At 35.4% G+C, this 12335-nt stretch overlaps 2 protein-coding genes across 2 annotated transcripts; both read left to right on the top strand.

Annotated features, from left to right (window-relative positions):
• Nucleotides 1–1779: 1779 nt before the first annotated feature.
• LOC127104398 (uncharacterized) lies at nt 1780–10324 on the top strand. The gene is made up of 4 exons (XM_051041584.1): nt 1780–1971; nt 9164–9870; nt 10020–10130; nt 10249–10324. The coding sequence occupies exons 2-4, from the start codon at nt 9164–9166 to the stop codon at nt 10322–10324; spliced, it is 894 nt and encodes a 297-aa protein (XP_050897541.1). The 5' UTR covers nt 1780–1971.
• Nucleotides 4641–8146, top strand: LOC127104407 (uncharacterized). Its single transcript, XM_051041594.1, has 3 exons — nt 4641–6937; nt 7016–7327; nt 7414–8146. The coding sequence occupies exons 1-3, from the start codon at nt 4641–4643 to the stop codon at nt 8144–8146; spliced, it is 3342 nt and encodes a 1113-aa protein (XP_050897551.1).
• Nucleotides 10325–12335: the final 2011 nt, after the last annotated feature.

Below are 12335 nucleotides of genomic sequence, written 5' to 3'. Positions count from 1 at the left end.
AGCCTTAGCTCTAACTGCCACAACGGCTTGGCTCTCCGCTTGTCTATTCTGGTTTTAAAATGTCACTTGTGTCAAGTAAGACACTCCATACTACAGAGTGATCGCGATTCCAACAGTTCCATAACACTGGCCTTGTGACTTATTGTCGACAACTTGTTTCCAAAATTATAGCCTTTCTGACCCATCCACATTATTATCAATTTAAGTAGCTTGTGTGAAACGATTTACATAATATTCTTATAAAACACAAGACAGATATGTTAATATAACTAAACAAAAAAAATTACATAATTGTAAAAATTAAACCATTGCCTACTAATAATCATCAGTGAAGTCATTCTAGCGAATGAGAATAAGCACAAAGCACACGAGAAATAATACCATAGAATATCACACAGGAGCAACAACAAATGGAACATTTCAACATATTCTGAATCATATTAAAACAAGATATTTAACAATATGTTAATCAACCAATATATCTCAAAGGCACCATGTTGATCATACTCAAATACAACAGAATTGCAGAGTGAATTTTCCCATATCTCGAAATGGACATTGATTAATAACTAACAAGATCATTATTGAAGAGTGGGTATAGTTAGTGCTTACACTCAACATGTATTGCCTTAAAAGTTTAAGTGTTAACTAATTCTAATATCACTACCATTTAGTCTTAATTAGTGTACTTAGATTCTAAGTACACTTTTTATTAAGTTGATATTTTTAACCATATCTTTATACATTCTAATGTCATTGAACCACTTATCTTTAACTGTTCCCAAGAATACTGCATATATGTTTCATTCTAGACACATTGTATGTGTTTTTATATTTGTTTTGTATAGAAATAATAGTTTGTGGGAATTAAAGGGATAACGGACCTTCTTGTTGTTGCAAGCAGTTAAAGAATTTTCTACCAACATTATATATATAAAGGGTTGATTTATAGACATTACAAGTAACTATAAATAAAGAAAGGACTTACATGTGTTTTCTCTCACTACTAGAATAAGTCATTTTAGCCTCCTAGTTTAGAGTCGGCCACCGACACGGACACTATTAGTGTCGGCTAAGCCTACACTAACGGACTCTATCTAGGTACATCTTTTAAGACAAGTTATTTTTTTATCAGTGTCGGCAAAACCGACACTACTTGTTATGTTACCTTTGAAGAATGTTTGATTAATTTATTTAGAGTCGGTGAGACCGACTCTATCTAGTAGCATTATTTTTTAATTAGTATTTATTTACTTAGAGTCCGCTGAGCCGACTCTATTCTTATAACATATACATTTTCCATTTATTTATCTATAATATATATATATATATTTAAGGTTTAAGTATTTTATTTATTAATTAGAGTCCGCTTGTCGAACTCTATGGAATTTTCTATTTCGGACCAAAAATTGCGCGACAGCTTATTTCCCTCTTTCCTTTTCCCTCGTCATTTTTCACTCTCCCTCCATTTCATTTCACAAAACGAAAACCCTAATTCCATGCTAAATCATGAATCCCTTTTTTCCCTATTTCGTGAACCGATTCGTGAATCCCTAATCCGTGAATCCATTGAAGAATCCCTAATTCAAAATCCCTCGTTAAAGGGTTTCTGAATCATCAAAGGTAATGCATATTCATCTCAAGTGATTTCCATGGAGTTTTGGTTTAATGAGTATGAGATAGTCATATGTTTTATGTTTTCTGAATGTAGGTTTTCCAGAACTATCGGCTTTGTGGATGCTGGAATCAACTTTTCTTTGCAAGTTTAGTATTGTTTCCAAATATGTTTAAAGTCTCCTTTAAGTCTGAAACTACAAAAATCAAATTATTTGCTAATTGGTTTTCTGAATGTAGGTTTTCAAGAATGCTCATCTTACTTAGTGGAGGCAGTAAGCAGTTGTTGAATGCAAGTTAATTTGGAACCGAAGCACTATATCATCCGGGATTTTGCAAAGACAACTCTTTCTCAAGGTTAGTCATCCCTATGTTAATTTGGAACCAGACTGAACTGTTAGTGTTTGCAATAGTTAGTGTTTGCATCAGTTAGTATTTCTCAAGGTTGGGGTTATAATTTATTTTGAAGGAAATGTTTTTTCTGGACTCAAATTTATTAACTGTTTGCATCAGTAGTGAAAGCTGTGTTTGTGAAAGCTGTATAGTTTCTATGATACTCCTGTTATGAACATATGTGTGGTGTTAAATGTGATTTTGATTGCTCTGCTATATAGTCTCTACCTGTGTTTGTGAAAGCTGTATAGTTTCTACTTGTATCTTATAAGCATCACTTATTTTAAACTAAGTAAATTAAATCCAAGATTTTGAATATAAATAAATGGAAAATATAATTTATGTAATAACCAAAATACTTTTAAATGTTTAAAATTTGTTGCAACATACGCATTGTGTGATGAGTGTTAGGGATTCATGATCATGTAATCGTGGATGAAACTACCTCCCATCGTTTAAGGAAGTACCGGATGACATCTCTATCCCTGCCTTCTGGGCGGCCATCAGAAATAAGTTTGACAGTATGGTTTCTAAACAAGCACGTGCTTGAATGAACATCACGACTTTGACAAGAAATTTTGCCCGTGATTACATCAAACCTTTGATCAGGCACCGGATCTTATCATGACAAAAATGAGGTCGAATAATTTTACTGTTGCAATGTTTGAAGTTTGAAATACTTAACACTTTAGTTATTATACAATTATTTGGAATAAGTGAAGCTGTTGAGAATTATTTATGAATTGATTTTGTGGTTATGAGGAGGCTATGGAATTTCCTAAGTTTTGCTTAATTATTTCTTATGGGGTCAAACTAAAAGAGCTGAAAAAGTTTGTGCTGGTTTAGATTTGTTTTTGTGGAACCAAGGTTTCTGGTATGTTGATGATATTGATGCATGTTTTCATCCTTCCTCTTATCTTGAATGTCCTTCATGTGGTTCTCTTGATGATGTTGCCTCCGAGTAATTTCCAGTTGTTGCATTGTGTATTGATGATGCGGCTGCTTGAGTGCTTTATAGATGAACTCATATCTGTAGTTTAGTTTCCCTTTTGTTGCTTGATGTATGTCCTCTAATGCTCTGGATTGTCCTGTTCTTGATGAGATATTTGCTGTTGAGCCTTCCTTGCTTCAGGCTGAAGGTGATGTTTTCATTGTGCCACCTGATTTGGCTGTTGTGCTTCTTGAATTATCTGCTGTGCCTGCATTCCATAACTGATTTCTGATGTGAGTTGCAGTGCCAGTATCAGCCATTTGTAACAATCTGTGTGTCTGCTATATATTTGTGACCTGATTATTAGTGCTTGTTTTCTAACTGTTGTTGATGTGTCTTAGTTAGTGCTTTGCTTGCTTCTAGTGACTGCAATTGAGAAGTGTTCCTTTGTTCTGTCTTGTGTTGTTGTCCTATTGTGCTAGCAGTTCATCCATATTTTTGAAATCAATATGTTTCTCGATTCCCCGAGTTAGCTTCACGTGTTTCTGATTTCTCCATTCCTACTGTCTTGTTTGTCTTGTGCTTCCTTGTGTTTTAATGGATGATTGGATGTTAAATTTCCATTTTCCTTGCAAATAAGATATTCTGTTATACCCTGCTTGTGAAGCATAGTGAAATGGATAATTGGATGTTACTTTTGGAATAACATTGTAAATAATCATAATCTATTTTGTTTCTTCTTTTTGCACTGTACGGCTCTGTTTGCGTAGACGGTTTGGTTATAGTTACCGTTAGTTTTTGTCGGCACCGTTAACTCTAATTGTTATAAGAGAATTGTTTGATTGTGGTTACCACTTGTTTAAACTCATAGTTCGAGCTAAGTGTATGATTTACAAATTTTTGAACTTTATTTTGATTTCGAACACGCATTGGCTATGTTGTGTTTTTCTCTTTTCGGTTTCCCTTGGATTGCGAATTGGTTATGTTGTAAATGAAATTCTAGCATCGGGATATAACCTTTCACCTTTGTGGCATTTGATTCGCATAGATTTTGTTTATATTTCGAATTAAGTTCTATTCTGTTGTTGTGATTGTCCCAGTGTTGTGTTTTTTTTCTGGTTTCGAGGCGGTTGCTTTGTGTATCGGCTACCTTATGCGTTTTGGTTGCGTATGTTTGTAGGTAGAAGTTTTGTTTTGGTTTGTATGTTGATTTGTGTTGGCATGGTAATAATTTGGTACTACTGTACATGACAGTCTATATAGTGACTACATACTGCAAGTTGTTAGTTATTTCCATTAACATGTAGTTTTGGTTCGGTTTACATTAAAAAATAAACTAAGAATTAAGGCTTACATTGTTTTAGTTAGATTTCAGGAAGTGAGTACAATAGCTTATTGGATTTGTTAAAATATACAGCAGTTTAATAGATTTATAAATCTGTGCAGCAATTTTGTTTACGGTCTGAAATAATAATGTACAATAGTATTAAAATTTGGTATGTTCGTCATGTTTAATTTTTGAACCACTGAAAATAAAATAAAAATCCCTTGGAATACATGTATTCTATTCTCTCCTAATACCCATTAGGAAGTTATCTGATTTTCTCCTAATACCCATTAGGAACTTATCAGCCATTCATTTTTGTCTAATATATGTTTTAATTTTCAGTGGTTGACGAGTTAATTGTTTGCCTTATAGAAAATGGATCGTACTTGGATGTACGATAGAGTATATTCCAATAGACACGGATTGAAAGAAGAGTATGTTCGCGGGGTTAAAGACTTCGTAAAGAGGGCTTTGAAACAACCTATTTGTAAATCTGAGGGAGGGATAAGGTGTCCGTGTATAAATTGCAAGTGTCTCAAGATAAGAACACCAACTAATGTTAGACTTCACTTGTATCGAGATGGATTTCAACCAGACTATTGGATTTGGACTCAACATGGAGAAGTAGAGCTCAATGTTAATACAAGGAATGATTCAAATAGTAGTGAGCATGTGCATCATGATGACCAAATTGAGGCAATGAATCAGATGGTGTATGATGCTTTTAGGCCTTATGGAGTATTCTCTCACGTGAATGATAACATAGAAGTTGAGGAATATACGGAGGATGAGTTTCCCAACGAAGATGCCAAACGATTTTATGACAAGTTGATATCTTTCAACAAGCCCATTTATGAGGGAGCTACCCAATCAATATTATCAATATCTACTCAACTTCTTGAAATTAGGTCTAATTGGCATGTACCACAAAAAGGTTTAGATTTTGTTGCACAAATGCTTAAAAGTGTATGTCCAGTTCAAAAATGCTTGCCCGAGAACTATTACCAAGCAACACAGTTGGTATCTAAGTTAGGGCTAAAGGTTGAGAAGATTGATTGTTGTAAGAATGGTTGTATGTTATATTACAAGGATGATAGCAATCTATCAGAGTGCAAATTTTGTAATGCTCCTAGGTTCATTCCTCGCAAGACTGGCATGGGAAAGTACAAAGATATCCCAGTGAAGAGAATGTTCTACTTCCCAATCATTCCCAGATTACAAAGATTGTATGCATCAACTGAGTCGGCAAGTGAAATGAGATGGCATCACATGAACAAAAATAGTTCCAACATCCTTCGCCACCCGTCAGATGGAAAAGCATGGAAACATTTTGATAGTGTATATCCTGACTTTTCTAGGGAACCCAAAAATGTAAGGTTGGGTCTGTGTTCAGATGGTTTTACTCCTTACATTCAAGCGTCTGCTTCTCCATACTCATGTTGGCCAATAATAGTTACTCCGTATAATCTCCCCCCTGAAATGTGCATGACCAAACCATACTTGTTTTTGGCATGCCTCATACCCGGACCTAAAAACCCTAAATTAAAGATAGATGTCTACTTGCAACCATTGATTGATGATCTACATCGATTGTGGTCCAATGGAATATTGACCTATGATATATCTACAAAACAAAACTTCATCATGAAAGCCTGCTTGATGTGGACAATTAATGATTTTCCAGCCTATGGTATGTTATCTGGATGGGGAACACAAGGTAAATTGGCATGCCCTCATTGTATGGAACACACTGATGCTTTCACCTTGAAAAGTGGCCATAAGAATTCCTGGTTTGACTGTCATCGTCGTTTCTTGCCATCTAATCACTCCTTCAGAAGGAGTAAAAGAAGTTTCCTAAAAAATAGGGTTGTGACCAATGAGCCACCTCCCATTTCCACAGGGAAAGATATATGGGCGGTAATAAGTAATTTTCCAAAAGTTACTGAAATTGGATGGGAGGCGAAATGGAAAGAATTCGAAGGGTATGGAGTGGATCACAATTGGAAAAAGCGAAGTATTTTTTGGGATCTCCCATATTGGAAGGATAACTTGTTAAGGCATAACCTCGATGTGATGCACATAGAAAAAAACGTCTTCGATAATATATTTAATACTGTCATGAATGTTAAGGATAAAACAAAGGATAATGAAAAGGCAAGAGAAGACTTGGCTAAATTATGCTTTCGCGGGGACTTGGAGCTCCAACCCTTAGAAAACGGAAAGAATGGTAAACCAAAGGCTAGTTACACTCTAACCAAATCTGAAGCCAAGTTGGTTTGTAAATGGCTTAAGGAATTGAGAATGCCAGATGGCTATGCTTCAAACCTCAGTAGGTGTGCCAATGTAGAAAAGGGTACGGTGCATGGGATGAAGAGCCATGATTGTCATGTTTTCATGGAATGTTTACTCCCAATTGCATTCCATTCATTGCCAGATTTGGTTTGGAAACCATTAACTGAGCTAAGTCGATTCTTTAAAGATCTTTGTTGCAATACATTGAGGATGGACGACTTAATTAAGTTGGATGAGAATATTCCAATTATCATATGCAAGTTGGAAAGGATTTTTCCACCAGGTTTCTTTGACTCAATGGAGCATCTTCCAATCCATCTTGCCAAAGAAGCAATTCTAGGTGGTCCAGTACAGTACCGATGGATGTATCCATTCGAAAGGTAATTGTTGTGGTTGATTTTATTAAGTTATTGCATGTTTATCATAAATTAATAAACGTGGAATGATTGAATGTGCAGATTTATGGGAGTCTCAAAGAGGGCAGTGACAAATAAGGCTAGAGTTGAAGGTTCCATATGCAGTGATTATATACATCGCGAGACAAATTACTTTTGCTCTCATTATTTCAACTCTTTCCGTTTGTTGCCAACCATAAATCTTAGTAACAAACCTCATTTAGACAATGATGACATTCTACCTACAATGTCCATTCTACAAAGTGGCGGTCGACCAAGTGGGAAGTCACGAAAATATTTTCTATCTGATAAGGAATGGAAGTCTTCACATGTGCATGTCTTGATAAATTGTGATGAGGTTAAACCATATCTTGAGTAAGTGTGCATCATAATATATTCAATCAAATTATTGATGCATATCATAATAGATATTTACTTATAAATCGTGTGATTTATTTCAGCATATTCTTAGAGAACCACTCTCTAGATATAGAAGATTCATCTGGGCGCATACATATAGAGTTTCCCATATGGCTGAAGAAATATGTAAATGAGGAGACAAATGGAGTTACTAACCAAGATATAATTGCCTTGTCTCGCAGTCCTGCATCAATGGCCATATCATGGAACATGTATTTTATCAATGGGTACAAGTTTCATACTGAAGAATGGAGCAAAGGTAGAAAAACTAGCAATTGTGGTGTGCACGTGAAAGGTCTTGCAGAAGGAGGAAATACTGATTTTTATGGAATAATCAAACATATCTTTGAGATAGATTACTTTGGTCTGAAGCATAAGATTCCAGTTTTTTATTGTGAATGGTTTGATCCAACAAGGAATACGGGCACAAAGGTTCACCCACAATATAAAACTGTGGATATTAAGATGGATAAACGTTATCGTCCTTATGATCCTTTCATCCTTGCGCAAAATGCAAGACAAGTGTATTATGTCCCATATCCAGAAATGTGTAGAGATATGCGTGGATGGTGTGCGGCAATCACCACAAAACCAAGGGGTCGCATAGAGATTGACAACATAGAGGATGAAGTACCTTATCAATCTGATGGGATGTTACCGGCGCTACCCAATGTAGAAATTGAAGCAATATCTTGTTTGCGTGACATGTCACAATTAGATGTGTTTGAAGAGATTTTTGATTGCTCTACTAGTGAAGCAGATAGAGGGCATTGATGAAGATAAGCGTGATGTGACGTGAATGAGGGTTCAAATAGAAACAAAAGGGTGAAGCAGAACTAAATTTTCTTTTCTTTCTAGTTTCTCTTTCTAGTTTCTCAGCTAGAATCAATTCTGGACAAGTTATGTAAGATAAATTAAGTCGCTGTGCATTTATCTTTTCCCTGTAGAGAACTTTTTCTTTGTTTACCCCTCCTTTGTTAGCAGCATTCCTTTGTATTTGAAATGGCTCCATTTCTAATATCCAATAATTTGGCTATGTAGTGAATCACTATAGTTCTTCCCTGTGCTATCATGCAGTATAATACTTTCTAAAGGTCAAATACAGTTTTCTACACCTTGCAATATCATTTTACATGTTTTTGCATTAGATCGTTGCATGCTTTATCATGAAGTTGTTGTTAATCTTTTAGTTATTATTACTTTAGGACCACAATAGAGTATGCATATCTTTCTCTTAACTTTTTTTATTGATTGATTAATATGAGTCCTGTTTTTATAAAGTTTGGAGATGTATGAGAATATCGTACAACAACAATGAATGTTTTGTTTTCTAGTAGAACTAGAATTCACTTTATATGTTTTATGAAATTTTTTTATTTAGCAAGCAGTCGCCTCCCTTTATCTGTCTTCTGGCATATAATAAAAAATCCACATCTTCTCTGTTGAAACTAGGGGGCATTTTGGATTCTCCATTAAGAATCCGTACTGTAAATTGCTCAAATTGTTTCCTGTAGAGCAGTGTTGTGTTATCAAATATCCGTAACTGCGGCGCTATGGTAGGTATACGTGGCAGTTTTCGGACTCGCCACAGTATGGAGAGGTTTTTGCTGTTGTTGATGTTTGGAGGGGTTTTTGCGTGTTATGATAATGTTTGGCAACTGCATTTGAATTATCAGAAACAACATTATTTCTTTTCTTTTACTTTTAATTTTATCAGAAACTGCATTTGATAATGTTATGATAATGTTAAGAGTGTGAGACTGACTAATCCTTTTATTTTTATGACAACAGATGACTAAAAGAGGTGGAAAAGCTAAGGTATTAGCACCAGGAAAACTTCAAGAAGAACGAAATCGCATAATTAACAAGAAGCATATCGTTAGGAAACCTGCTCAAACAACATTGTCTATGCAGGATGCATCATCGGCACCAACACCAGCTCAGGCAGCACCGTCCGTGCAGGTTGCATCGTCGATGCCGACATCAGCTTCGAAAAAATCATCTGTGCAGGCTGCATCGTCGATGCCAACACCAGCTCAGGAAGCATCGTCCGTGCAGGTTGCATCATCAATGCCAACATCAGCTTCTAAAAAATCGTGTGTGCAGGCTGCATCGTTGATGCCAACACCAGCTCAGGCAGCATCGTCCGTGCAGGCTGCATCGTCGATGCCAACACCAGCTCAGGCAGCATCGTCTGTGCAGGCTGCATCGTCTGTGCAGGCTGCATCGTCGATGCCAACACCAGCTCCAACTGTAGTACCTGTTCATGCCACTACCTCTGAGAAATTCAGTTTTATGCCTACTCCAACTTTAAGCCATCAAACAATGGCTGGCCCTCAAAGTATAAACCTTCAAACAATGGCTAGCCCTTCAAATTTGGCAGAGGAGGAAGATGTGGATGCTGATGAGGATGAGGCGGTGGGTCAAGAAACTATTACCCCTCTTGTGCCAACAATAGATGAGAATGGGAAAGTTATTATAAAACCATCTGGTACTGGGTAAGTCATATATATTCTCATAATTTAATAATTTAGTAGTTTTATTATTGTATTTTGTCTAAAATATATATAACCTGTTAAGAAAGTTGAGAATATTACTATCCATATGATTCTTAATAATTTAGTAGTTTTATTATTGTATTTTGTAGGCTAGTTCCTGCCAAAGAAGTTGCTGGTGCCATTAATTATGCGATACGCAAACAATTTTATAAACCTATACATCATTGGTCTGCACTCGATCCTGATACGAAAGCTTATTGGTTTAAGTTGTTTGGAGTAAGTATTTATTGACTTTTGTCACTTAAGTTGATCAAATTATATTTAAAAAAGTAACTAATTGGTTATTAATATTAATTATGTGATTTTAATTATTTTTAGGAGAAGGTTTCGTGGGATCCTTTCGATCATGCATTTGTCTATAGCGCATTTGAAAAAAAAGGAAGAAAACGATTAAACGACATGTTGGGGAAGGCGAGGAGAAAAGGGACTCGACCTTCATGGATTGGTGATGATGCTTGGGTTGAACTTCAAACTTATTGGAAAAAGACCGAGTTTTTGGCTGTGTCTTCTCAAAACAAGACCAATCGAGCTTCCGCAAGAGGCGGAGCAGTCCACACCACAGGCCGTAAGGCTCATATTGATGTTGCACTTCAACTTGTAAGTAATAAAATCCTAACAAATTATTATTATTATGAAGATTCTTTATATCTTGACAGTTTTACTCATATTCTGTATTGATTATTGGATTATTTGATTTTTGTAGTCACGTGAACTTCAAAGGGATCTGCGTCCCGATGAGTTATTTTTAAAAACACACAAGAGGAAAAATGGTGAATGGGTTGACAGTCGTGCTGCATCTACTTATGTAAGTTCTCGTAAATTTTACTGCATCAATATTTGCATCCATGCTTTCAGAAGCAGACTTATTCAAATTAAACTCTCCAAAAAGGATCTAGTTATCCATTTTTATAGTCTAATGTAAGTTAGATATAATAGCACAAGTCCTATGTTTAACTATCAGTTTGAAATTCCTGCAATCAGTTTGCTGTGCTGTTTGATATTTGTTTGAAATTCCTGCATCAATATTTGCTGTGCTGTTTGATATCAGTTTGAAATTCCTGCAATCAGTTTGAAATTCCTGCTATCAGTTTGAAATTCCTACTTCCTGCTATCAGTTTGAAAATGAAATCCGATTGAGGTTTCAAGTGAGTAGCAATGTTGGGTCCAATTGGGTGGGATCACGGTTCACAATACCTGCAGGTTGGAAGGCAGGTGCTACTTATTCCACCAAGATTCAGCCTTATTAACTATTATTACAGAAAAACAGTTTAAAGTCCCATAAACTGTTTGTTGTTGTTGCTTTTCAAAATAGGAACTAAAATTATGGATTTGTCACTTTATATGGATAGATATATATTAACTAATGTTTAAGATTATCTAACGACACTTTCCATTCTTCAATTGGTTTATTTTGTAAGGAACATCCCACGTCTTTAATCAATTTAGGCACACCTTCACATTCAAAAGCAACTTCACGTGCAACATTCAGTAACTCGAATGAGTATGAACACTAGTGATGTGTATCTTTGTTTGCTATAGTGACAATTTAGGCAAAATAATTATCAGTCCCATTAGATTTCTGAGCACAACGTGGATGTGTCGATTGCTATAGTGACAATGCATGAGACATCGCACAAATACTATTATTATTATTGATTCTTTTCTTAGATAGATATGGGACTTTAAACTTGCTGTGTTATCTTGAGTTTCATTGGCATAGCCATTTGGCAGATATGGGACTTTTCTTAGATAGATATGGGGCATAACCATTTTGAGTTTCATTGGCATAGCTGTATAAGAATGATACAATTGCTTGTGTTATCTTGCTGTTAAATATTCCTTACTTTTTCAACCTACTGACAGTGACGTGCTAACAACTCAACATTACTCACTAATCCGACTCCTAACACTAACAGAAATCAAACATTCAATTAACCATGCTAACCACTAATTCGAACTATTTTTTTTACTTGCAGTCCAATTAAGGTTGGTATATAATTCTAATAGAGTTTCAAAACTGCTAACTCTATCCATGTAAACTAACTCTAACTTTTGTGATAATTCGTTCTATTAATCAACAAGGAGCATAGCATAGCAACTTCAGAGTCAACAAAAAACCATTCACCTGTAAAACTGTGTAATCATCCAATAAGCATTAATTCAATTGCATTGACATAATCATTTTCTTTACTGATTTCTAACAGTTAACATTTTCCTAATGACTTAACCTACGAACATTAACATTTTTTTCCTAACTGTAATTGCAAAACTAATTGTAAATCACACTAACAATTTTCTAACTTTTTTTTAATTACAAACTCAAGCCAACTGATTTGTTCATTTTAAAGCTGACACCAAGTATTTCACTAACAGACCTTACTAATAGAATTTAGCATCTTTGTAGT

This window comes from Lathyrus oleraceus, chromosome 1 (assembly GCF_024323335.1).
Source record: "Lathyrus oleraceus cultivar Zhongwan6 chromosome 1, CAAS_Psat_ZW6_1.0, whole genome shotgun sequence".
Taxonomy (NCBI): domain Eukaryota; kingdom Viridiplantae; phylum Streptophyta; class Magnoliopsida; order Fabales; family Fabaceae; genus Lathyrus; species Lathyrus oleraceus.
Note: the sequence above shows the minus strand (reverse complement) of the source record. Positions and strands in the feature narration are given on the sequence as shown.

Coding starts and splice junctions, on each gene's coding strand:
- LOC127104398 (XM_051041584.1), top strand. CDS start 9,164: ATGACTAAAAGAGGTGGAAAAGCTAAGGTATTAGCACCAGGAAAACTT. Junction 9,871..10,019: donor ATAAAACCATCTGGTACTGG/GTAAGTCATATA, acceptor TGTATTTTGTAG/GCTAGTTCCTGCCAAAGAAG. Junction 10,131..10,248: donor CCTGATACGAAAGCTTATTG/GTTTAAGTTGTT, acceptor AATTATTTTTAG/GAGAAGGTTTCGTGGGATCC.
- LOC127104407 (XM_051041594.1), top strand. CDS start 4,641: ATGGATCGTACTTGGATGTACGATAGAGTATATTCCAATAGACACGGA. Junction 6,938..7,015: donor TGGATGTATCCATTCGAAAG/GTAATTGTTGTG, acceptor TTGAATGTGCAG/ATTTATGGGAGTCTCAAAGA. Junction 7,328..7,413: donor GAGGTTAAACCATATCTTGA/GTAAGTGTGCAT, acceptor GATTTATTTCAG/CATATTCTTAGAGAACCACT.